The sequence below is a fragment of the Branchiostoma lanceolatum genome, chromosome 6, assembly GCF_035083965.1.
Source record: "Branchiostoma lanceolatum isolate klBraLanc5 chromosome 6, klBraLanc5.hap2, whole genome shotgun sequence".
NCBI classification, from domain to species: domain Eukaryota; kingdom Metazoa; phylum Chordata; class Leptocardii; order Amphioxiformes; family Branchiostomatidae; genus Branchiostoma; species Branchiostoma lanceolatum.
Window position 1 is genome coordinate 9,778,035 of NC_089727.1, and position 27,126 is coordinate 9,805,160.

Consider the following 27,126-nt stretch of genomic DNA (forward strand, 5'->3'; position numbering starts at 1 on the left):
TACTAGTGTTTGAGGGTTTCACACTTTTTCAGCTTAGAGAATTGGATATTCTACCTGATATCACAGTTTGAATAGAGCCAACATGCTTTGTGGCCATGAATTTGCGTTATGATCATATTCTTTTGAAACCACATTCCCCTTATTGGCTGATAATTAAATCTAGCTTGTGATTGGCATGAGAAGAATTTGATGTCAATATAATTTCAAACGTTGACTGTCTATCGGTATACAATATACATGAACTAGAATAGTTGATAAGTGCCGCAGGTATTCCGCCAGAGGTCATGTTGGCCACCTCTCCATCAGGCAGTCAGGGCCAACTAGAAACATGTGTATCCTTTGATGGTGGTAAATGTTTAGAGTAGAGGTGTTTGAAACATCTTATACCATAATAGAAAATTATTGCTGTTATGGTGTTTGGTACATGTAACGTTACTAAGTATGAACACCTATTACAATTACAAAGAAGTCTGGATAACGCACATTTCATTCTTATTGTTTGACCGAAAGTGACTATCAAAACAACGATAACTCCTACAGGTATGAGGTAAAGCAGATTCATCAATCAATCCAGTCATTCATCCAAAGCAAGACAATACCGGTAGAGTCCCTTTTTAGAACAAAAACCCAGCCGGTAACTGGCCGAACCGGTTTTGTCTGGATGAATACACTCGACGACTCTTACAATCGCGGCTCTATGCTAGTAGTCTGTGACAGGTGATAACGTTACACGCTCCCATCTTCTTCCACACTGTGGCTTTTCCAAGTCAAGACGGAAGAGTACTCACTGTCTCTGTGGTCGTCATTTGTACAAAGACGGTATGTTCTTAGTTTTCCTTACCGTCAATACTAGTGATTGACATGCTCAGGTATTTTGAAAAGCAAACGATTTACATGTATATATAAACGTTAAATCCGCATGTTGTCTAGATCTGATTGTCATTTTGTACATGATGAAAAGTTTACAATTGAGCATGTCCCCGTTTAAACTGGCTTCCACTTCAAATTTGATAACATATCAGTTATGTTATTGATGGTCATTGATGTAACTCTATCGTTCCTCTTGTAGTTATTCATTCATAATCTATAGAACCTGGCGACTTTGTAAAACATAGACTGGCTAAGACAACACCAGCTCCTTATGTTACATGTTTACAATATTGCAAGAACGTAGGTAGACACTTCTGGACTTTAGCCAGTCATCACTATATAGGTCGAAATTTTTCCGTCCATGTTTCACAAAGAGTCACTACTTGTACATTTTAGAGAGGAAAAAGTAGGATTGGTTCATCCATATTGGCCACCCACACATAGTGCAGTACCACAGCTCCCGCGAGGTGACGTCTTGTTTTCTGACTTACAACTCAGCTCAAGGGTTTGCGTTTGGCTCTGATCGATTTTATCAAGGATTTCAACGACATCCTCGCGCGTATCCACTTTCGCCAGTTTTCAAAAAAGGAAATTATGCCACTTTGTTAGTGATGAGGATTTATATGTACAACTTATGGGTGCCCGTTGTGTAGTCTGCTAAGTCAGTAAGTACTAAGAAGTGATGTTTCTGGTCTTTCAAGTTTTCGCCCCTCTGGAGCTAGCTAATTGATAGCCTGGATGCCAGACCCCAATCTCTGAAATATGTATCGTGTGGGTGTGTGCACGAAAACACATGTATTTTAGAGATTGGGGGTCTGGTATCCAGGTGAACCCACGGTAAACCTGTTACACCATGGCGCTAACCTGCCTGGGCGGACGGACATCATGGCACTCCCAGTACCGTACCAATACCTTACCACTACTGGTCGTTGGCCATGAGAGAAATGGGAGTGCTTTTCTTCTAATCATCGTTTGTATTACCGCAATCAATCGTAATGATCCGTTGTTTCTTCTTTCAGGCATCGACTCTTCGACAACGCCGTATACATACAAGTATAGGACGTCACGATACCCCTCACTAAACCATAACTACATCTGTTAACGTTACCATTCATCGAATTAAAGGACATTGATTGATTCGTGTCATCCGAAGGATCAACGACAATACGAATTCGAAGATGGAACGGCCGGCTCGAATGGAGAATGGGAGGAAAACTACCCGCGTACCAAGCGCCTTCCTGAACACAAGCGGGATACAACATGTACTTGTAACGATACTTGTAGCATTGAGTCTAACCATGCTGTATCTTGGATATGAAGCGGAAATTTCATTAACCTCGAATCTCCCCCCGGTTACTCACAGGAAGGAAATCCAAGATATGCACTATGGAGTTAAGAATGTGACCGTCATTCAGCGTTCAGCACTCCCCAGGGGCATTTATTTCATTTCTGCGAACTCTGCCAACCCTTCGTCACAGTTCTATTCCGTCTGGAACGAAGATGCCGCACAGGTAGCAAGGAAGACACGAGAAGACAGGAAGAAAATCCTTGTGTGGAACCCATGGCCCCCGATTTGGATGCCTCCGCGGGCATGCCCATCTATGCCCCAGTGTGAATTTACAAAAGATCGCACAGAGGTTGCAGATGCGGATGCCGTGATCTTTTGGTTCCGGACGATGCCTCCCGTCTACAACAGATCCTGGTTCCCTCAGCCACGGCCTGCTCACCAGCACTGGATAATGCGTACCCCAGATTGCCCGCATTTCACAAGACACACCGACTGGGTTTCCTATGGGGGCGTTTTCAACTGGACCATGACCTACAGAAACGATTCAGACATCTACATGCCCTGGGGTCACATCACTAGCATCTATCATGACATTGCTAAACGACCAGATACGTTAGGAAAACATTACCCCAAACAAAACGATAAACTAGTCATATGGTACGTGAGTAATTGCTACAAACACCTGTCTCGGTTTGCCTACGCTACTGAACTCATGGAGTACATCCAAGTGGACGTGTTTGGCGGTTGTGGAAAGGACTACTGTGGTCTAGGTGGGAAAGGGAGGAATTGTTTTTCGGACCATCTACGCCAGTACAAATTCTACCTGGCATTTGAAAACTTCAAATGCATAGAATACATAACAGAGAAGTTCTGGGTTAATGCCCTTAAACATGATGCTGTACCGATTGTTTTAGGTGCACCGAGGAGCGACTACGAGAGATTTGTTCCATCTAACTCCTTTATCCACGTAGAAGATTTCAAATCCCCTAGAGCGTTGGCAAACTATTTGATGTATCTAAGCAAGAACGAAGACAAGTATATGCAGTATTTTGCTTGGAAAACCAACCCTCCAAAGAGCCTACCCGACTATGAAGGGGACTGGTGTGAATTATGTAAGAAACTCGTACATGTGAGACCCACGGAGAGAAAGGTCTATAATGACATTGACAAGTGGTGGAGGGGTGAAAACTACGAATTTTGTGAACCTATGGTCATAGTACCTAATATTAGGCACGAATCGGTTGCAGTGCATTATCCCTAACTCAGGTACCTTCACCAAGAAGGTTATGTTTTCGGTTGTGCCGTGGAGTCGGGAGCGGCTGTGTTCTTGTAGCATCTGTAAGCTCAAGAACATCAAACATAAATTATGCAAATCAGGGCCACAATTGCATCACTCAGAAAATGCTAGCTACAATAGCCTTCTTTGCTATTATTTGATAAGAGTTTCATACTTTGGACAATTTGTGTTATTTTGACTGACAAGATCAACTGATATACTACATTTGTGAAATAATGACCTTATATAATCAATGAGAAACATTTATAATACGTCAGTCATGAAGGTTAAATCACATGGCGAAGATATGAGGTCGTGGAACTTGTTACTTATGAGGTTTTGCAGAATCTGTAAAAAAAATAATCACCCGTTTGATACGTCTGGTCAGTGTGACAGCTATTTAACATGCAAATAAGATGGCGATGAATGGAACCAAGGACACTCCCGTCAACACCAACTTATACACGGTTATTAGGTCATAGTTGCTACTATGGTGTTTATATTTGGTATTTAGCTAGCTACAGTTATCACTGAGATTTTTTTTTGGCTGAATAGCTTCATTGATGCAAGGATGTTCAAAGTAGCTTGTAGTATTAATGAAAGGCTATTTTCGTACCTGGGTGTATTATTTTCAGCTGTAAGAAAAGCGGTATAGGGGCTCTGGTAATGAGGAATACAGGCGCATTTCAGTTCAGATGAAAAGTACTTTATTCAAACGTTCACCGCGGGTTCGTGCTAGCCTCCCCTGTAGACCCCGGATTCGAGCACGAACGAGTAAGATCTTGGCAATTCATCAGAACCGAGTGGCTATCAGAAAAGCCTGGCGGGGTTGGCAATGGAGGCAAGTATACTCTGCCATAAGGGAACGACTGTCAGAAAGCAGAGCAGACTGAAGATAACTATAGCTATCTACCCCTCCAACCTCTGCCTGAACTGTAACTAACGTTACATGCATTAGCTAGCTAGCATTTAGTATACCGTAAATGGTGGTAAGTTTGCTGGAGATCACTGCTATGTAGTAATAAAGGTCTACTGTATACTAATGGTTCTTTCATGAATAAACATTCTGGGCTTTGGATACGCATTATTTCTCTTGATTTTCATGTGTGATCTTTTGATGACATGCTTATATTGTCGTCACTCAGTTGCCCAGTTTGTAGCATTTTGGCTGGACAAGTTGTGACTAAATGCATTAAAATTGTTACGTACTAAATGAACAATAAGTTGCAAACGTACTGTTTACTGGGATACTCATCTCATTTTGTGTATTGAGAAATCACATCAGTGAAAAGCCACAAGCTCTCGGCTGGAGCTTACTGAGCCCCACCTAGGTGGGTGGCGGGCACAGGACCGGTTTGCCACTAGAAGCGCGATTCGTCAGGCTATTGAATTAGTATGGCGGATTTATTTTTCTGAAAAAACTTAACAGATCAAAAACTCCGACTAGCGACCAACAAACATCACTGCAGCAACTGATGGTCAAATTGCTGCAGATATTACACCAACCGCTAGAGGTCCCCACTGTCAGGCGCAACATCTTTGCCTGCAATAGCCAGTACAGAGCCCCCTAAAAGCAAGGAGGTTTTTGCTAAAAGCATGTGAATCAATTTGCATGTTACTACATGGATGAAACTTTTAAGTGTTACGAAACTACCATCAAACACTAAAAACTCCCAAAGCCTTTGCATTAGTGAAGTAACTTTATTTCTGTGAGGCACGGTAAAGAACAATGGAACAGCAAGACTTGCTGAAACACAAACTGTTGAAGTGGATTACAAATGTGCTCTATTCAAATGTGCAGTAAGAAGGAACCACCTTCACATATAGGGCAAAGTTACAGAATTTTTTATATAAAAAAACACTTATTTAATCAGTGGTACCTCTAAACTGTACACTATGAAAATGACTTGCTATTACAGTGGAAGCTTGTAGCAAACGCTTCTCTCTAAACAATAAAGACTTTGTGTCAAGAGTTGGTGTGTTTGAAAACTTGGATCAAACTCGGGTCATATGACACCAACAACTATCAACTTCTGAGCTCAAGAACTATGCCACATCGCTATAAACCCAAGCTTGGAATCCTTTTAAAAAAGATTTTAGTACAAACTCATGATGTGGAGGTGTTCTTCCCAACTTGATTGTGAATACAAACAGCACTGTCTGATTGTGAAAGTACAAACTCTTTATGTACAAACCTCAAAGCACTTGCTTGTACAATCACAGATAACCAAAAAAATTATAAAAAAATTGATCGTAACAAAAGAAAACATGTTCTGCATAGGGAGAGGGCATTCACAAGTTTAATTTTTCTGCTTGTAATTTTTTGTTTTTAGTAGACACCTTGTCAGTGAGCTATATGCAAGATGGCAGATAATTTGACTCTTCTGAATCCGGTGCGAAATAAAGAGATACAAGCAGTCTTCTGAATGACTCTGTACAAAATAAAGAGCTATAGAAAGTAAAACAATCGACATTGGCTGCCCTCAACTTCAGAAGTAAACACCTTCTTGTGGCATCACTTCTATAACCCCACATTATAAGATCTAAAGTGCTTATATGCTGTTTTTGCATCAAGTCATGGAAGGCTTTGCATGAATGACATAACACAACTTGTTGCGATGTTTAGTCAAGTGCAGCGGAACACTTTTGTCCACAAATAAAGCTTCCTGTGATGGTGTTAAAAAGAATCATAAAACAGCCTCTACATTGCTAGTTTTGCTGAACGTAATCAAACTAACACCATCGAACCCTACCTGTCATTGTAACTTCTAACTAAACAGTTACCTATCACTGCTTCAACAAAATATACCTGTTATTGCTTCTATCAATAGTCCTTCTACTTTATAAAATGGCATGACAGTCAGACTTGAGCATTGAAACACATAGTAAAGAAGTCAAAGCATTTTTGTCTCTGTTATGCAAGTATTGAGTGAACAGGTGGCAAATCTACCCCTCCTGCAGTTACAAACTAACGAAAACTAGACAAAATTAGAGCTAGTTACTCATATCTCAATTACATGGAACATTTCTGATTACCGAATATCTCAATACTGTACATCAGTTGCAATTTGTAAGGTTGGAATCCATGTATAATACTTGTAAGTTCAACAACTTCTAGGCTACCTATGTACAGTCACTTATTCTTGGGTAGTCAGATACATGTACACATTATTTTTCTTACTTCTTCACTGTGAGATAGGAAAACATGTCGTCCATGACTCGTATTGTCTCAATGTACTTTTTAACAGATCTGGAAATGTTTGCAGTATGAAGGGATCTAGAAACTTGTTGCTGTGTGATCTTGTGTAGCTTACACTTACACCACTTGTTCCAACTGTCTAGCTACTGTGTAGACTAGGAACTGTGTCTAGCTATTTGGACCAGGCTTCTGTAGAGCTCTGTAACACAAGTGGACGGGGGTAGCCAGCTCGAATCATCGTCTCCTTTTGGGTCTTCCTCTTTTTACCTGCAAAATATGAGAGAAGACTTTTTTCCATGTTGTGATTACACTAGACGCGGCTTCATGAACTTGCATTAGAGCGACCGAAGTAAAAAACACAAAAAGAAAATCAACCGCCAAAGGTTACCAACTTGCAGAATTCCGCGGGAAGCGACTAGAGGAGTGGACTGGCGGTAGAATAGAATGAATTCCAGGCTGAATTTGTGAGTGATTCAAAGTAAAATTAAGTGATTCACATGACGTACATTGAGGGAGTCCTCAGCACTGGAGTTTTCGTTGCTCAGTTTCTTCAAGGGTTCCGTGACCCTTCCTGGTTTCCCCGTCGCTGGAGAGGGAACCTCCGGAGTACTCGGGTTCTCCGGAGACTCACCGTCGCTCTGGAGATCGCCGTTCGAGGCGGCGAGGGGCGGAGCTCTTCTAACGTTTCGTCTGTTGTCAGGTAAAACAAAATTGTTGAAACAAGACACAGTAGACTATCTTTTTTAAAATGATTAAACAAAATTTCAGTGGGGAAATCTAATGTTAAGTAGACATGTGTGAGGGAGTGACAGTTAACAGTACAAATGTGCGCATACCAATATAACTAGCTTTCATACAAATCGGGATCAATCCTGTGACTGAGTGAATCCCAACTCGCAAATCCTGGTATGAATGGAGTCTATCTACAATCTACTGAATCCCAACTTACACATTCTTCTTGACTGGAGCAACTTCCTTCTTTGGGGGCGCCTTCCTGGGAGAGGCGCCTTTTCTGGAACCGGAGGGCGCGGGCGGAGCAGCCCCACGACTTCTGCTTGTGCCTGATTGGCTGGCTTTCCTGGGGGATGTGCGTGTGGTTGGCTGCTTCCTGGGGGACGATCTGGTGGCGACGGGGGTCACGTTTTCGTTGGATTTCCTCCGCTCCGCAGCAGTAGACCTGAACCAAGTTGGAAGAACGCTTACTTAGTGTGATGCACAGGAGAAACAGCGAAATGTAATGACATAAATTCACACACATGTATCGCCAGCTTTCTACCTGGTGGTGGTCTTATATCAATCCACGACATCTAAGTGCAAGCACATCTAACCCTTGTGAGACAGGAAACAACAGATGATAACTGGATTTGCTCCTATCACACTGGAACCATGGCCTTTCTGTCCTAAATTGTATCTATGTTACTATTGACTTTATAATGGGAATATTATGCAAAACCTACACGTATGACAACAAAAGACACAAAGCATAAATGATTATTTTTCTATCAATGAAATTCGTTGAGCGCTCTGTCAAATTTGGTCCCAGCGAGGTTGCCAACGTGCCACGTGTCCAGTGAGATAGGGGCTATAGCAAGTGTGATCCTACAGGACAAAATTAAGATGGGATGTAATATGACCTGACCTGTTGGCTGGTGCCTTGCGAGGTTTCTTGGATGGACCCGACTCTTCTGTTTCACTCCCACTGCCCTCCTCTTCCTCCTCCTCCTCTTGTCTGTCTGCTTCTCCCCTGAGTCTAGAATTACAAACATGTCTCAGTCACAAAATAACAACAAACCTACATAGATACCTACAGGAAACACTGCAATAATGAAAAACTTGGTGACATTTTTTTCTGTAAATTTTAAGTTTAACTGTTCTCTTTCAGACCCACTAATAAAAAATATGGATTCACATCCCTTACTATCATGGAAATATGCATTTCACTCAAATAAAGCTGACAATTTGCTTGACACCTCAAAAATACAAGTCTTGATTTATTCATTGATTAAAAGAAACTTGGACTTCGAAGACCTCTTAGCTTCTTGCAAAGTAATCCATATCTCTTACGATATCAGAAAGGAAGGAATAGCTGCAGCTTTTCCGGACACTGCACATCCCTGCTGCTCTTGATGACCTCAATCAGCTCAGCTTCTTGAGAAAGATGTAGTTTTGGTTCTCACTGCGCATGATGAGGGGCTCCACACCCACAAAAGTACATACATTAATCATGATGGGGCTGTAGACTGTTAGACTGTACCATGCAAAACACAACTCAAAACTCCTCACCTTGTTTTAGCCGCAGGCTTGGCTGCCGTCCTTGGTCTCTTCGCGGGACTCTCCTCTTCCTCTGTTGACTCCGCGGTCCTCTTCCGCTGTGTCCCCTTCTTCGTCGCCTCGTTCTTGTTTCCCTGCGCCCTTCGACCTCTTGTTCTCTCCTGTCCGTCAGCGGTCTCGGACGATCTCTGGGTTCTCTTCGTCGCCTCCGTTGCTTCCTTCGCTGCTCTCTGCTGTTTTGTGGAACCGTTCCTCTTGCCTGGTCCCTCTGACGACACCCTTGGTCCAGCTCTAGACAGGGGGCTGTCCTTGTCCATCAATGCTGCCACGCCTGTCTTTTTCTGGGAAACAAAGTGAAGAAACTACTTGTTTACAACGCCATGGTTTAAACTTAAAGAGATCAGGGGTCAACTTATCATTGTTACACAATGATGGATTGCATAATCCCAGAGGCCTTTGCGTGCATAAATTATGCTAATTGCCAGCAGGACAAGGGTTAACAAAAAATCTTGCAAAGACAAATTTTAATACTGGAACAGTTTGCACTATCTGGAGGTCTAGACCTCACCTTGGGTGTCCACTGGAAGTTTGAGGGTAGGTAAGACTTGGTGTTCAGTGTCTGTGTCTGTAGAACAATGCAGAAAAATGACAATCATCAAAAAGTTTCCACAAAACAATGGTAGTTTTGGTCTAAACATTATGGTTATGACTGTTCTCATTTTAAAACACATGCCCCAAGATACAGTTGATTCATTCACCTTTGCAGCAGTTTTATTTTGCGGTAGAAGGAAAAAGGAGGTCTTTGCTCTGTTTCAAATTCGCGGTTAAAACAATATTATATTTCATTCTGTAGTACAGCAGTGCTACAATGGAAAGGTTTATTTGCTGGTGCAGAGGTCACTGTAAAAACCACAAAAATGAAACCACCAGGAACATTTCAAGATGTACAATGTCATTACTTACGAAGTCAGGTCTGGTAAAGAGTTTGGAGGGTAGGTCGGGTTGGACGGGGTGCTCCTTCCATGTGACGTTGGTTGCCTTCAGGACCAACAGGTTGTGTGCTAAGTCACACACAGCGTACATTTTCTGTACACAACAGACGGCAACAAACGTATATAAGTTTCATGAACATGACATGTTATTACCAAGACTAAAAATAGCCTTTTGTATATCTGTGACAGAATTCCATAATTACTCATTTGTTCAACCTTCCTGACCACATAGATTTCATAATGAAGGCAACTTTTTTTTTCCCAAACTTTTTTTTAGCAATTGATTATTTGCACACTCGCATCAGTTTTAGAGTTCCCGGAGGATGTCATTCATATAATCAAATCAACATGGCCTAAGTACAAGTTACTCTTTTCCAAAGCTACTTTCTGTACCTCATTAGCATTAGCATTTTCCGGACACTGCGCATCCTTGGTGCTCTTGATGACCTCGATCAGCTTCTTGAGAAAGATGTAGTTTTGGTTCTCACTGCGCATGATGAGGGGCTCCATAATGAACCACAGGCACCTACAGGAAAGTGAACAAGTAATCTTGAACCACTTTAGCTCGCCGAAGAGCTACTCTTCCACTGGTCTTGACAGAGAAGACGAGATACTATGAACATCTTTTACAGGTTTGCTGTACTAGGGAAATTCCCCTAGCTCTTTTCCACAAGTACAATAAACAGTGGAATTATACAGCTTTACGTCCTGTGCCAAGGACTGCGACCATTTCCAGTAGAGAGCATGTCGGGTGAACGACACAGCTGGGATTTGAACGCACAATCTGATTGGTTCATAGGTAGGGTCACTGACCACTAGACTACGCACACTAAAAGTTCTCAAAATGTCCTGCTGGCGTTTTTTACACAATTTATTTCATTGAGTTCTTCATCAGGTAATTTTCCCTTGACTTTTTCTGCACTGCTTTCAGAGTTAGGCAGCAGGGAGAAGGTTAAATATTAAGAAAACATTGTATCAAGTAACAAAACATGAGGACAATCTAGCTGATACTAACTCTTTGATATCCTTGAGTTGTTCCACCTTCTGTCGGTCGTAGAACCTTGGATCATGTGCCAGGAGGTGGATGGTGTAAGGCACGACGTAGTCTGGCAACAGGGACATCAGCTTAGCTGCAAAGAAAACACACATATCACGGCCCCATATACTGGGTGTTCATGCAACTTTTGTGCACCCAAAATTGAATCTGTATGCCTAGTTTTTAACTGCGGGTGCACCTAGATATTAGTGTAGGGTTATGTATGCAAAGGTACTATTGTACACTAGTACATACTGTATTCTTGAAATTTAAGTGTCAGAAAGTATAATTCACCATGTTGTATTATTACAGCCAATAGGTACCCATCTGAGTAATGAGGCTGTTGTAAGTTAATGTTACGTGCACGAGGCACCTCCTTGAACATGGAACCCCCATTTTACGTCCCTTACAAAAGACTCCAACAAGGATACCCTTCCCGGATTCAAACCGTCGGGTCTCCCAGTTACTAACTAATCGGAACCAGAAGCTCTGAAGAAGATATCTGATAGGCATTGCAATGTAAGCAGGTGACAGACATTACTGGTTGTGTAAAAGAGAACTCCACTGTCTTACTCTGTGCTCCTGAATGCTGCTGCCTGTACTGCCTCCTCTGTGCGATGTTCTTGTTGATGCAGGCCTTGATCTGTCTGCGCAGGCCGGGGTGCTGCTCGCGGGCGGCCAGCGAGAAGATGGACATGTACTCCAGGGGCAGGCGCAGGCGCATCAGCCCCTTGTGCAGCTTGTTGGTGAACTTCTGACGAACCTCCAAACAGGAATCCTGAAACATTTGCCACACCAATTTAACTTCTTCAGTCTCAGATTTTTGCAGGAATATGATGGAGCAGATTGGAAAAAAAAGGGGGTTTGAAGACATGATATTCAGGATTTCTCGTATGTCTTGTCTAAGTACATCCAATCATAATCAACCATGCAAAGGTTTTGATTAACATTGATCACTAGTCTTCCTATTGCTCTACAGTGAACGTAACCAGCATATGGAAAATATACAACTCTAAAAACACACACTAAAAACAATACCTCCTCGTGAATCAGTACCCTCTTCCATTGACCCATAACCTGGACTGTCATTGATTAACGACTAGTCCCACCACCTCTGAACTCTACTTCCTGCTACTCCGGCAAGTCTGACCATTGCGGTCATCTTCCAACTCACTTCCTGTCACTTTACTGACAGTGTATTCAAATAACTATGGACACATACCAATGTAACAAACAAACAAACAGACACACCGAAAACAAAAACACCATACACAGAGTAAAAAAAACAGGTATCCCGTGATAGATCCAAATGCTACTTCCACTGGAAGGTCTTTAAGGAACTCTGGTGGAATTAGTATCCCTTAGCTCGGACCAACAGACTGTACAACTTCTTTCTCCTCTACACTATCCTTCTGTACAACAGTCTAATGCAGACTGTGTCATAGCGTTGTTGTGTTTAATGTCCAGTTTTCACCTTTGTACTTGCATTGTGTGTATAGATCTGACTTGTAAGAGCAACGCAATTCAGGAGTACATGTGTATTGTTTATTAATGTGTATTTCCCTCATGTTGATTTAAATGAATAAAGATTAAAGATTATTTTGAACTATTTTGAAAGTACAGTACGTACGTTCATGAGTGAAGCCACCATCTGGAACTGTTCGAGGGACAGCAGCTCAGCGAAGACTCTCTCCTGGGCCAGCTTCAGTACGGCACAGCCCGCTGCCAGCCGTAGGTGCGCTCGCTCCGGCAGGCTAGCGCAGGAAACACACAAGCTTATACTTCAAACTTTTCTCATCACCAGGAACACCAGAACAGAAATGTTAACTGTCGTTTCCAGGTTTTTCAACCTTAAGCTTTTTCAAACTTCAAAACAATGAGTACATCAAATATCTACTTCTCCACCTTACAAGTTACCTCTTAAACATACATACAGCTCTAAAGCTAGAATCAAAGAGTGAGAGAGACTTAGTATGAGTGCGAGCTATTTCAGAGAAATTCATGGAAGCAAGCTTTTACAAAAAAACTTATAAGAATATAAGATGGCTACCACAAAGTCGCTGCACTTGCATTTTTTGTCCTGCTGGAACACAGATGATTCTAAATGTGACAACACTGTAGATGCTTTTTTTTTACTTCACTTTTGGACATACAAGGACGACGTGGCACTTCACTCAAGTTTTTCATAACTTATTCAACAGTGCCACATACAGAGAACAATATACCCATTTTTACACCAGGGCGGAGTGAGGAAAGTCGTGTTAAATGCCTTCCCCAAGGGCACAACATCGGTGGCATAAGGGGATTCGAACCCGGGACCGCTGGGTTCTGGGCCGAACACCCTGCCGTTCCGCCACACGACCCCACAAGATGCTTGTGTACCTGACTGCGCCCTTCTGCATGAGGTCCCCCTTGTTCTTGATCATGGCATGAAGCAGTCTGAAGGTGGAAGTGCAGGAGGAGTTCTCATTACTCTTCATTCCCAGCAGCCAGTTCACTATCAGCTTCAGGGCTATCACCTAGGGCAGAGAAGTATAACAGTTAGAACTATGTAGTGATTGATTTATTGAGCAAACATAGAACAAATCAGCCTTGCAGTAAAAACTGAACTGCGCCTGAACAGTCTTTACCTCAATGAAAATCATACGGTACTTAAAACACAAGTCACAATCATCAATATCGACATGTTTAAAAGTTAATATGACGCGAGAGTTACTGACAATACAATTGAAAGCAAGGTCCCTGTGCGACACTACTGAACGAAGGCTAATGTCCAACAGTAATAACAGCTTGGCTCTGCAGTCCTAACAGTTTAGTGATGTAGTCCAACAAGGAGTCTAGTCAGTGCTGGTATCACACTTGTACATGTGGTGTAGCATTCACCTTTGCCTGTGTCTCTACAGACACCTGGTCATCCTCACACCAGGTCGAGGTGGTCACTTTGCTTTGTTTCTGGAACAAAACAAGAATCTCAACAAATGGAATAAGAATAGTGGCAAGAGAAACGTAAGGAAATTTTCTTCTTAACATTACTCTTCCCCATCTATCTATCGCACACTCCACCGACAGGGAAAGTTGTGTTAAGTGCCTTTCACAAGAGCACATTGACGGGGCATGGTGAGCATAGAACATGGGACCTATTGGTTCTGAGTCCCTCGCTCTAACCGCTGCGCCACACCAACGCCACAAGTGTACTTACCCTGTCCTGCATCAGAAGGTCTTTGACGATGAACTTGGCCACAAAGTTCTTCATCTGCTGTGAGAAGAGTTCAGGTGCGAGCAGTGAGAGGTGGCCCATAGACGTCAGCGCTGTCAGGAAGTTGGTCGAGTTGAAGGACAGCTTCTTCCTCAGGTGCTGTCAGGGAACAAAGAACAACTTGTTATTTCCTAGAACTATGGTAGAGTGGAACTCATTACCAAGAAGTAGTGTAGGGGCATTCTCACTAGATAGCTTTAAACAACACTTGCAGCTAGACGTACAACACTTGCAGCTAGATGTGCAAAGGTAGGTTGTGACAGGTTGTTCAGTGCAACAAAGTCAGCTGCAGCCGGGCCGAGTGCCTGCGAAACTGGGGTGTTATTTCATATGTCAGCTATACAGATAATGAGCATCTGAAGTATTTCCTGTACTTTTTGTGTGCTCAAGTCACTAGCCAATCATGTCGCCTCCTGACTGCAGGAAGCGACATGATTGGCTGCTTACTTTCCTTTTAACCACAGGATAGGGAGTATCTGATTGGCTGACAGCTGGCCAGCCCTAACCAAGTGAAGAGTACAGCAGGAATAGCAGATTGCAAGCTGGTATGCCAGAGTTGTTGTTTTCTACTACATATTGCTTAAACTTCTCCCTGCTGCCTAACTCTGTAACCAATAGGGAATCGGGTGCCAAACGGCTACTTCAGAGTGCTAGAGCACCAGACTTGGTAGAAAACTAAATGTAATATCCATAATACAGAATCATGCAAACAAATAGGAGGCACAAACCTCAAAAATCTGATTGAAGATGCTGTCCCTGACTCCAGGGAAGATGGTGTTGACACAGCGGATGGCATGTTTAGCCTGACGTGGGGTGCCGCTCTTGGCTTTGGCTTGTAACACGGGGAGAAGGGCTCTGCAGCAAGGAAATTTATCATGTCTATATCGGAGTGGGATTATCATTCTGGATTACAGGAATAGAAAACAACTAAACAAACAAGAAGGTACACCTAAACAAAAAGAAACACTTATACTTCCTAAAACAATGTCATTTATATCAAGATACAAAAAAAAAATCTTTTTACAACTATACTGTAAAAAAATCTAAAGACAACAAAAATCTTAAACAGCTATACCGTAAAAATGCCAAAATATGTCTTTTTGAAAGAGACTGTATAATCTTCAAAATTGGTTGGGTAAACTTGTGTTTGATTTCACATGAGTAAGGATATAGAAATATAACATACTGCACATGTACACATGAGATGAGCACAAGAGATAATACATACGACTTGATCTGAGGGAAGCTTTCCTCTATGACTGCCCCAGTGTTGCTGAAGATCTGTAGGGCTGTATCCACTGGAAGATATACACAAACATAAGAATAACACCAACGTCTCAGACTTCCAGGTGTTACACTCACAAAATGTACTTTAGAAGATCTTTCTTTATACACAATTTATATTTGTCGGTCGTATAGATTTTAGGGAAGATTTTTGCTAGGGTCGGTCGGGTAACCGGAAACACAACATTTTTCCAAGGCCTAATACTTAGTCTAGTAGTCACTACAGATATAAGTTTTGACTTCTTATTCACAAAACAATGACACAGATTAAACACTTTTCTGACTTACCAACTATTGTGTTTTCCTTCTTCAGGTATGAGAGGAGTTGACCAAAGATGTCCTGGGACTGGAATGATTCAGGGTAAATAGGAGACAGCATCTGCAAAAGGACAGACATCAGGACTGTATTTTGCAGCAGTAATACACCGTTAAATGCTATCAGATAACTATTCACAGACAAAAAGAAGACTACATTATGTACGAAATACGGCAAAATGAAGAGATATTCTGTTGTTGTCGCAAAGCAGTTAAAAAATAAAAACTTCAAAAAAGAGTGAATTTTTTGGGAACACTCACATTGTATATAGGGGTGCCAAAGAATGTGATTTTTACAATCAAGTATAGGAAACTCCATGCAATAAATTGATTTAAATTTGTGGGGACTAAATTTACAGTAGGAGGCAAAAGGTGGCATTTGCAGTGTTTTAGGTTTGCGATTAAAACAACCATAGAAAAACAACATTTCATAATCAACAGCACTCTAAGTCTTGAAATTTTCATGGCGGTTTTACTTTTGTAGAATTCTGACCCTGTGAAAATGTCTTCTTATATGACTACTGTACCAGTCTACAGAATTGTTTCAACCACTAATTCAAAACACGACCTTTTCCCTCCTACCACGAAAGTAAAGGCATTTACAGTTTTCTATGATTGTCAGCCTACCAGAATGAGCTGCAGGCCTCTCTCCTGGCCGGAGTCGCCCAGGTCGTCATCCCCCAGGCCCTCCATGGTGTCGTTCAGCAGCCTGAAGAGCTGGTCTACAGCCGACGGGTCGATGATCAGCGGTGACACCTTCTCCAGCAGGTTCTTCACCGTGTCGTAAAACGGACTGGCCGGACCCTTCTGACCAAAGTGGCCGATCTTCTTCTGAATCTCTCTCTGTAAAAATGAAATATGATAATTTAGGAACAAAATTGAACAAATTAAGATTTTATTTTCTGGTGCAAAGATGCAGGAAAAGTGGACATAATTCTTACAGTTAAAATGTTTTCAATCCTGTTTTAAATGTCACAGCAGTTTAGTACAGGACACACGGTATAGTTGGGCAAGACAAGTTTTGTTTGATACAAAGACTTAATTTGTGATAGAGTGAATTGTATCCAGGGCTGTCTTCAGGACTTGTCCCTGGATGGAAATTTGCTTGTTGGGACAGATAAAAATTTCACCCCGTCTGTCCAAAAAATCCGAACTTCATGACATGAAATTGATGAAAATGTACTTTTCTAAGCTTAAAATAACAAATTTGACAACGAAAATTAACAACATGAGCCCCCAAACAATGAGATGGAAAAAAAAAGCTGGAGACAGCCCTGACTTTATTCTAAGCATGACTGTGTTTCATGACCAGATTTATCAAAAGACGTCATTTTCCCCCCTTATCACTTAACTGAATGAAGTATACAATGATGTTCAAATATAATCCAGACATACCATAGTGTCTGGTGCCTTCTCACAGGTGCATTTAGGATCCACCAGTGTCTGCATGAAGCCGTGGATGCGCTCATCCTTACCCAGGATGTCCACAAACTTCTTCACCTGCTCTTGGGCCTTCGAAGGCTCGGACAGGCTCCCTGAAACGTTGAGGCAAAGCAGTCATCCTCAATTGATGTGAAACATATTGCTTTTTGAAATAGCTAGAAGGGCAATGCGGCTTCGCAATGGCTTGCATCTTTAGCCAAGCACACCGGGTCACCCCTCGATAAGTGTGTTGGCTTCTTTTACATGCAGAGGTTTGACGCTTGAGACTGAAGCTCCCTCATAAACGGGACTGCCGACTTTTTGTCTAAAATTTTTTGCAGCAAACCAAATCAAGATTCACAGAAAAGTTAACATTAAAAAATCACTACAAATACACATTATTTATCAGTCTGTCGATCTCCAATGTGCTTAGTCAAGTATTAATAATGTATAACAAGATTAATTCAACCGAAAACAGATCACTTAAAAATTAACAACAAATTTCAAGGACAGATATAAGATTATGAAGTTCAAGTCTTTTTCTTTTACTGTTAAAGAAAACCTGTACCATCCTTTCTTTATGACAATGGTATCCCACTTCTAATACAGACTACTTACTTGCAAGAAGATTGGTCTTGGAAGCAATCATTTTTTTGGTTTCCTCAACCTGTGGATTAAACAAGAATGTCAAGTTGTCAACACAGTCTAAGCTATGATGAACACAGTCTTAAGTTGAGATTTAAACATATAACAGTTTCATCTATATCGTAAAGCTATGACAAGCTAATAAAGCTCTTTGAATGGCACAATGAAATTACAAAACTTTTTCTGCAACAATCTGCTTGCATAAGACAGTAAATACAACATGGCTTTCAACCCAAGTCCTTTCCAATCTTACCTCAGTTTCTTCCCCTGCAGGATCTTCCTCCAGAAGGTCCAGGAGCTGTTTCATGTGGTTCCGCAACATGTGCTGGCTTCGGAATACTTCGTTTAACGACCTACAGGTCAAAAAACAGTGCCTCATTCAAGAAAAATGGCCAGAATAAAGAGCTACTGCACTATACAACAATGGCTTCCAACATTTATGTCATTTCTATTTGGTATTCCCTATCATCAGTTGATTTTTTTGTTTGTTTGAACCTTTGTTTATTCATGATAAGCTCAAATCGGCACGCAGGCCGCTTTTCATTGAGGTCATGAGGGACTTTTCTGTTAAGCACTTACAAACTTGCTGGTAAGACAATAGTTTCAAACTTTCAGATTAAATCATATAAAAAACACAATATCATCACAAAACAAAAAGGCAGACTTCACCTCTTTACACATACTGCTTTGTGAACCTTCTAGTCTGACAGACAAAAATAGCAGCACTGAGGATGCATGGCAATGCTGTAATGCGCATCCTGGAAATTGTAGAAAAGCACAAAGACAAAACAAAAACAGCACTTCACTACCTTGGGCCACACCAATTTAATTTCTTGGTAAATGGACTTTTATTTTTAATTTTAGCACACAAAAAAATCATGAAAACAGAAGGCTGGGGTGAAAACTTGCACCTGACCCTGTTCACTCCCTGATACTGTGTGCACCAAAGTAAAAACATTCCTCTGAGATTCTGTTTCCACGTTGTTTTTCCAATCTAGCATTTTAAAAATTTTTCTTATTCTGTTAACCAAGAAAATAAATTGATGTGGCCTTGATGTGAATTGAAAAGGTGGGGTATGTGAAAATAATTGAGTGATTGCTCCATCAGTGCTACACTACTTACTTGACAGCATGTTCGTCCAGAGTGGCGTACAGCCTGAAGAGTCGTCTCATCCTCTCCTTAGTGTCCATAGTGTAAGGAACGAGGCAGTGGGTCACTGCATGTTCCACCAGCAGCCTAAAGGGTGGAAAACACACACAGTCACATGGGTATACATTCAACAGTCATCTTCAACCAGCAGCCTAAACATGGAAAAACACACCTGTCACATGGGGATACTTTCAACACAATTATCTTCAGAATTTTTCTTAAAGCCTGTCATAAAGTTTACAGACCTGTCCTAAGGGCTGGTCTGGTAGTACACATGTAAAAGTTTGTTCTATGGTATAGAACTGTGGCTAGTTTACAGACCTGTCCTCAGGGCTGGTCTGGTAGTACACATGTAACAGTTTGTTTTTGATCCAGCTAATCATCTCGTCCTCCTGCCCAGGCGTGGTGCAGTGCTCGCGGTAGATCAGCGCCAGACCCTGGTTCGCCTCGCGACGGATCTTAAACTGGAACACGACAAGAAATGAACCTTGAAGCATTGGGAGTGTTAAAATGAGGGAAAGAATTAATGACACAGAAACGGTTAAAACAAAGCTTTAAATAATTTCTTTGATTGACACAGATGATATTTAACTCTTACTAGTGATGTAAATTTTGAAACCTGTGAGGTGTTTGTGTTACTATCATTGTTTCAGCTGCAAACTCAAAGATACTGCAGACTCTTGTTTTTACTGGGGCCGTGACATTCAAGTGCTGCAAACTTGCATGAATCTACAGTGATGTCATGCCCTTGTAGTGCTAGTAGGACTCTACAACAGAAGTGTGCTTGATAAGAAAGTCTAAGACAAGTTTGTAAAATGAAAATAAATCTGTTGTACCTTCTTGTCCAGCATCCTGTCCTGCACCAGACTCAGGAGCTCCTGGCTCACGTTGCGTAGGCTCTCCTTGGCCGCCTTGATAATGGACGACACCACCTCGTAGCGCACACTCTCGTCAGGGTCATGGCAACGTGCTTTCAGTTGCTCTATAAAACAGCAACATTAAATGTCAACCTTTTCTTGTGCATTAAATAGCAAGAAATAGCCTAATCAAAACAACTTCCAAAGATCTGAGCACATCTGAGCATAATACTGGCTCATTTGGTACACTTGGCTCTGTTTGTATCTTGAGATATCTTTACTTCAAAATGTAAAGTTTGATAACCCTGAATATGAAGTCCCTGTGTCAATGAGAAAAGCCTATGCCCCTGAGGCCTTGCCAAAAAAAAGTTACCTGTGCTACACAATTGTCCCTTACCTGTCACTTCCTCCATCATGTTCTGGTGGTTGATGAGTAACTTGTTTGCAAACTTCACACATTCCACACGAACTGACACGTTCACATCCTTAAATCTGCAGACAAGAACAAAAAGAATGGGTTTTAAACTAACAATATCTAAAAAAATACACTTTTGAAAAATATTGTGTTGACTGCATTTTTCCACAAACTTGCAATGTGCCAAGAACTAAAGAATCGAACTGAATACTGAATATCTCGCTTATGATCTCCATAAATCAAGCCAAAAAAGACGAATAAAACATGACAGTACCTTCCCAGATAGCAGTTCCACAGAGGCTTGTTCTGAGAAGATAGTTGTGACTCCTTGTCTGAGAACATGCGCGCCAGCAGACGGGTCACATTCAACCTCTCATCACCATCATTGCTCTGTAGACAGATATAGGAAACATACCAAAAAGCTGATGTGAAAAAGGTTCAGAATTTATAGCTAGTACTGCTCAGGACACTGGCACAGTTGACAATGTCAATCATTTCGTCTCCCTTAGAAGATAAAAACCGAAGCTTTGTGACATTTTCATCAGGTCATTAACAGTCACTGTGCCATAAAGCTTTGCAAACCGCCAGAATTCTGGTAATCAAATTGTGAAAAATAGTGCTTCAGTGGTTTAAATACTCAAAATTCCTTGTAAGAAATATCAAATAAATTTAGTGCTGTTCAAGGGACACATTGAGATCTGACCAACACTGTCCATAACAAAATTCTTAATACTAGCCAATAAACCATTCCATTTCCCATCCCACTGTCCCTACTGACCCTGAGCTTGAACTCCAGCTGTGGCAAGACAGACAGAAGGACGTTTGGCGCGATCAGGTTCAGCTCGTAGATCAGGTCGTAGATCCGTCCGGACGCGTCACTCTCAGACGTCTTCCCCAACACAAGGACATTGTTGAAGAACTATGATTCAAAAAGGACACAGATCAGGGGAGAGATACTGGGACACAGTGTTTCCGCCAGACCGCGACTGAGAGGCCGTCCACTTGGGGAGGGCCGTACCGCGAAAATTTGTTGACCGTACCGCGAAAATTAACTGACCGTACCGCGAAAATTTCGGGACAGGTTGCGACTCGAGCAAGCGTCATGACTTAAGTGAATTCATAGCGAAAAATATGATTTATCTACGGTACATACAGAGAATTTTCACGGAAAAATATTCAAAGGAATATATATTGTGTCGAATGCGGCCAGAAATGAAGGCGAACCGCAGCAAATCACGACGTAGAGGCTGAAATGCACGGGCGAAATTCTTGTTTTGTTTACGTTTTTCTTTGTTTTCTTCGATGACTTTCTTCGATTGAGTCTTGAAAAACGGGTTTTTAATGAGATCACCGTATGCCAAAGGCACCAACATCGATTCTTCGCAAGCATAACAATAGCAACAAACAAAAGAGTGTGAATGTCCAACGATATAGAGCGTCCCCACGCCTGCAGTAACAAAGAAAAACAAAGAAATTATGCCTACCTCTCGTATTTTTCCCCGATTTCTCAGCATTTAGTTTGTCTTTTTTTTTTTAAAGAGGACGGCCTCTGTCTAAGTTCAGGCCGTCCAAAGCGATATAAGGCTGTCATTTGACTAGAAGACGGCCCTCTGGCGGAAACACTGCTGGGACATCACTAAATTGTGTGTTAAGACTAAAACTGGTTTTGTCATTCCCTTGTAATCAAATTTTAACACAAAGGTAGACACAAATATATTGACAGTTTTTTGACTGACAGTTGCCTATGAGAAACACAAAATAACATTGTGTACATCTTGTGCATAAAGTGTTTGAGTTTTAAATCATCAACACACACACATGCTTTAAAGAGAATATCTGACAATGTGGTTATGTACTCACAGTCTGGATATAGGGTTCGATGGCTTGGGAAGTCCGCTTGATCAAGTCCCTAGCCAGTTCATAGGCCTCAGGGAGCTTGCTCTGTAAGATACAGTACATAAAATATCAATCATTTTGTACAAATCTCATGAAAACTGATTTATCATATTCATAATGTAGAAGAAGTAACTGTAATCACCACATTGCAGCTGATATTAGTTTCTTACATACCAGATTATAAATATTCTACTAAGCCTCTACAAACTGTTCTTTACAGCTGTGAACTGATTGAGTTTTTGCATATGGCATTTTGACAAAACTGCAAGACAACTACTGTAACGTTTTTCAACAGCACTGTATCAATTTTACTGTCATATTTTACAATACAAAATGCCAATGAGAACTGCACATCCAAAAATAATTAGAGTACATATAAGAAAGGAGAAAAAGTTTAAAACCTTAAAAAATACAACAAGTTTGAAAGTTTAACCTTCTCCCTGCTACTTAACTCTGTAACCGAGAAAGAATGGGTGCCGAACAGCTAATTCAGTGTGCTAAAGGTTAAACTCCCAACCTTCTGCGGCTCGATGATCCTCATGAGGATGATATCCAGCAGGTCCTGTGACACAGAGTCCCCCTCAGTGATGATGGGAGACATCATGTCCAACATGAAGGTTCGGACCTTGTTGGAGTGGCCACGACTGGGTACAGAGAGCAGAGAGATTGTGGGAACAGTAACATTCACTGAAAGTGTAATACAACTAAGGCTGGGTCATGATTAAACAGTTGGTGCCTGTGCCTAGACCCCACAGTGAGAGAGCAAATAAAAACAAGGCTTTCAACCATTGAAAACCCTGTCTTGGTGGGATTTTTTGTGAAATCTGGGCAGTTTAGGGGTGGCTATGGTAGGAAAGACTCTATACGTGTTGAATTAGTTTGAAAAAATTATCTTCCTCCATCTTGGGGTTTTCCGCACCCTCGTGAGATAGTGGAATGATTGCCAGATGGTTGTTTGGAGTCTAAAGGACCAAATGCTCTAATTGGAGGGTTTATTTGCAGACTAGCATAGAATTTGTCTGAGATCAGGTTAGCATTTAATGGTAAGTTCTTATGGTCTGAAGTTTTGATTCTTGAAATAATGACACCTTATCTTTCTCCGTTTTCCCATAGGAGTACATGTATTACTGACATATACTGGAACAGTTAAGTTCCCCCTACAGCCCAGAGCCCTAAAACTATCAAAAACAGCAACAAACTTACTGTACAATGCTGAAGAGAGTTTCAAACAGCTGGTTGAAGATCTCTCCGCAATCCTCCAGTTCAAAACAAATGTTGAACGACTTGACCCAGGATAGGTTCTGGAGAAGATGGCAGAGTATTGTTGTAAGATATGGGCAAGGAAACTATTAGTAACAAACATCTGGTCCTTCCATCAAATATTGAATTGATATACCAGGATATGTAAATAATGAGTAGTTCTAATGCTTTGCTCAGGTGGACAGAAATGAAATGGTAAATAATGAGTGTTCAGGGAAAATTAATTATCAAAGGGTAGAAGGTAATAATTGATTTTTTTTCAGGAAAGCTAAATCAAATACATTGAAGTACTAAAGAACGTGGGCATTAATACATAACTTGTATGTTATAAATCTGTGCCACAATTTCAATTTCAGTGTCAAATGGCTGCTGTAAGATTGTAAAGTACAGGACATTTTCTTACCTCCAAGAGGTAGAAATATCTCTTAAACAGAGCTCCGTTTATGTCCTCAAGACCCCTCAGCTGCTTAACAAGGAACAGGAAAATTTCCTGCAAAAACACAGAAAAAGTGGATTCAGCATCATACAATACAAATCACACAAAGTGTATATGCAAATTGAGCATTACTAAGTCAGAGAGTCAGCTCAAAATAATTCTTGTTAATAAGCTGTATTCATGACTACTTCGGCCATAGCAATCAATTTCCCTGCTCCTCTGTCATTTCATAGTAAAAATCAATTAAGAGGTACAAATCGAGAACAAAGGGCTTAAAGGAAAACTTGAATATGACTAGCATTACCTCCCTAAAATTAGTATAGATTTCCTCCTCAGCCTGTGTTTATGTTGATTTTCTAGTTAAGCAATATTCTTTTAAAACCCAACAACAAACAAATCAAAGTGGTGTGCCCTGTTGAAATCTTTCAATTTTGTCAAATGACATCTCTCACCTTCAGCTGTATGGGATCCTTATACGGCGCTTCGGGAGCGTAAATGCGGAAGATGTCCGCGATGCAGCAGCCCACGATCAGCTTCACGTCCTTGCTCTCGTGGTGCAGGAAGTGTTCCGATGCCAGGTGAAGCGACAGCGGCTCGTAGCGCTGCTTGTCCTCCTCCTGATCCTGGTCCATGTCCGCAAACGTCTTGGCCAGGACCTGTGCAATGTTAATAATACAGTGACAAATGATCTGTTCACTACATACTGTGAAGGGATATCCCCGATGAATGGAAAAGTGGCGCTCCTTCATCCTGTTCTAATCCCAGCTCCATCCTGTTGATTTTCAAAGTAAGGGTATTTCTTCCAATATTTTCTCAGCCAAGCCTGTCATTTTGCTCAAAACTGAAGATTTCATTAATTGTAGACAAGATGCAAAGCGGAAGTTGCAGGAAATGACTTCCATTCGTGTCTTGAAAAGGCAAAATGCAACAGCTGCGCCCCCCTTCAAACCTCCCTCCAATACCACATGTATCCTGTGCTTGGCACCCTCCCCTGCCCCTATCCTAGCCTGCTCTATATTTCTGGGGAGATCCCAGATACAGGGACAACAAAAAGGGTCATTTTGAATCGACTACATGTATAATGGCAACAAAATAAACTTGAAGATCATTAATATTGTACAGGTATAAGACTGTCTGTAAGTCTTACCTTGAGTCTCCTGATCAGCTCATCCTTATGCAGATCTTCCGACAGTTCCTTCACGCCTTCTGGGTACACCACCTTCAGGTGAGGTCGACCTCGGGAAGGCATGGCTGCAACCTGTAGAACAATACAGAAGAAGTCTTAAGTTTGCATGATCTACATACCTCAAGAACATGGCACACCTTACTAGCAAAGCACTGTTTGGAAAAGAAGGCAACCTTGTTGGTTGAGAAATATCATGTTCATGAGATATTGTGAATAATGCAAAAATCCATATGCGGTGTACCAGAAGACATACATGTAGCTATCATCATCATACATGTATATGATATCATAATTCATATATCATACATTATCATAAAATAACTATGACAAGCTGTTACAGTGACACCCTGTGTATCACACAAAGGTTCAAAAGGTCATATTTCCTGAATGGGGTCATTTTTCATATTTCACAGCCTTTGTTCAAGCACTATTTTCACTGTTATCCTCATTTAGTTGACCTGCAATGCCTCAAGCAAGCTTTGCACATTGTCTTAGAGTTTATAAGGATGTTTTACCACCTAGCTGAACCCCTGCCAGGATGATTCACTCATATTTATGGACATTTTACCATCACCTGTACAATTGGGTTAGGGTTAGGCCTCAGGGTAAGGACGTTCTGAATATGGATTTCATATCTTCTTGGCCAAGATATATAAAGGTGAGGATCATTAGGGGTTAATATGATAATAATCACAGTACAGGTGACAGCACATCGTCCACATAAAATGACGAAAAATCCTGCTGTCAACACGTCTTGGCGGTAAAACATTTAGAAACCCTCTACTTTTTCTAGGATCTTCAAGGACATGAAACTGATTGAAACTGATTGAAAGTTTGATGCCATTCGATAATGCATCGGAGTGAAATTATGATGTGGCAATCTAAAGATGGAGACAGGGCTTTTTTGTTATGTACAATACTATCACATGATAACACAAGCAACTCATTGAATTAAAGCATTCTTGAGCTCTAAAATTTGCATAATAACTAAGGAATAAACACCAGAGTGTAAACAAAAACCATTCCAGACTGAAGCCCTGCGCCATGTCAGTGACTTTATATATCTGGTTTCATCAACTCCAAATAAATTTCACCAAAATATTTCTCGTCAGAATTTCCTCTTACATGAGAGTAGATGCAAATCACAACTTAAGACCTGCCAAATTGAAAACAAAGGAGTTTCTGTGGTAAGTTATCGTCTTGGGAAATGTAAGAAAGAGCATAATGTGTGACTGAAATGTCGTTGTGCACGAATGCCCCCTGTAAAAATTCCACTGCGAGACCAGTGGGTTATAATGACGAGCGAAGGGACCTCCTAGTCCGGTTATTTCTGACAGATCGTGACATTTTCAGTCATCCTGTTTTGCTTTGTTCTTATGGCTTCCTTTTCGATCTGTCTGAAGAGGTGTGATAAGCCTCATTCACGCCAGGGAGCTCTCAAACCAACCCACTTCCCGACAGGACCTATCATCAATCATGGAGCTCATGTGTGTGTGTGCAAACCTCGGCAACTTTACCTTTTTGCATGTGTTGCTGGTCCGATTCTTCTCAACTTTACCTCGCCGCAGCACCCTCTCTCGATGAGGTAGCTAATCCGAATCTCGATGACCCGGGTGTGCTCTTGCTGGTCGTCGAATTAGACGTGTTTTTCAGTGATTACGACGGACATGTAAATAATCTTGGCCCACTTCTTTGAATCAAAATGGCGCGAAATAATGCTATACAGTCCCATATGAAAGACCGACTCTCATTGGTCACTTGCACAAAGCTGAACCTCTATTAGGGACAAACATTCCAAGCTCGGGGATATTTTCTGTCGTTTTTAATGAATTTTTATTGTAAGTATTATTCAAATGAAATGAAGTTATTGCTCTGTAATGTGAAATATTGCGAGTCTTTCCGTAAAAGTCCACATATGTTTATATTAAGACGCTTAAAGATATAACCAATCACAGCGGAGGTTTCAAAGATCTTCTTTTCATCTGGTTGCAAAGATCCTTGGGAAGTGCTTTTTCATTTACTGTGTCTTATCATGTCATGATTACATCTTTTCAGAAAAATATACTTAAGAT

The 27,126-nt window shown here is 41.2% G+C and overlaps 2 protein-coding genes across 2 annotated transcripts; one reads left to right on the top strand and one right to left on the bottom strand.

Annotated features, from left to right (window-relative positions):
- The first annotated feature begins 31 nt into the window (after positions 1–31).
- On the top strand, positions 32–4,521 carry LOC136436500 (alpha-(1,3)-fucosyltransferase 7-like). The gene is made up of 2 exons (XM_066430505.1): positions 32–819; positions 1,890–4,521. The coding sequence occupies exon 2, from the start codon at positions 2,049–2,051 to the stop codon at positions 3,417–3,419; it is 1,371 nt and encodes a 456-aa protein (XP_066286602.1). The 5' UTR covers positions 32–819; positions 1,890–2,048; the 3' UTR covers positions 3,420–4,521.
- A 594-nt stretch (positions 4,522–5,115) lies between these two features.
- LOC136436496 (sister chromatid cohesion protein PDS5 homolog A-A-like) lies at positions 5,116–26,773 on the bottom strand. The gene is made up of 34 exons (XM_066430499.1): positions 26,572–26,773; positions 25,016–25,126; positions 24,321–24,524; positions 23,836–23,922; positions 23,376–23,473; positions 22,690–22,816; positions 22,137–22,217; positions 21,055–21,195; positions 20,551–20,666; positions 20,259–20,353; positions 19,841–19,986; positions 19,326–19,468; positions 18,978–19,091; positions 18,108–18,207; positions 17,828–17,876; positions 17,183–17,322; positions 16,415–16,630; positions 15,761–15,851; positions 15,417–15,486; positions 14,917–15,043; positions 14,132–14,287; positions 13,816–13,884; positions 13,315–13,451; positions 12,563–12,686; positions 11,506–11,710; positions 10,912–11,026; positions 10,290–10,422; positions 9,868–9,990; positions 9,473–9,529; positions 8,917–9,245; positions 8,273–8,383; positions 7,583–7,810; positions 7,140–7,323; positions 5,116–6,900 (listed from the first exon to the last, which is right to left on the bottom strand). Exons 2-34 carry the CDS (start codon positions 25,115–25,117, stop codon positions 6,868–6,870), a joined length of 4,251 nt encoding a protein of 1,416 aa, XP_066286596.1. The 5' UTR covers positions 25,118–25,126; positions 26,572–26,773; the 3' UTR covers positions 5,116–6,867.
- Positions 26,774–27,126: the final 353 nt, after the last annotated feature.

Coding starts and splice junctions, on each gene's coding strand:
- LOC136436496 (XM_066430499.1), bottom strand. CDS start 25,117: ATGCCTTCCCGAGGTCGACCTCACCTGAAGGTGGTGTACCCAGAAGGC. Junction 17,323..17,827: donor CAAGACCAATCTTCTTGCAA/GTAAGTAGTCTG, acceptor TCAACGTTTCAG/GGAGCCTGTCCGAGCCTTCG. Junction 9,246..9,472: donor ACTTCCAGTGGACACCCAAG/GTGAGGTCTAGA, acceptor TTTGTTTCCCAG/AAAAAGACAGGCGTGGCAGC.
- LOC136436500 (XM_066430505.1), top strand. CDS start 2,049: ATGGAACGGCCGGCTCGAATGGAGAATGGGAGGAAAACTACCCGCGTA.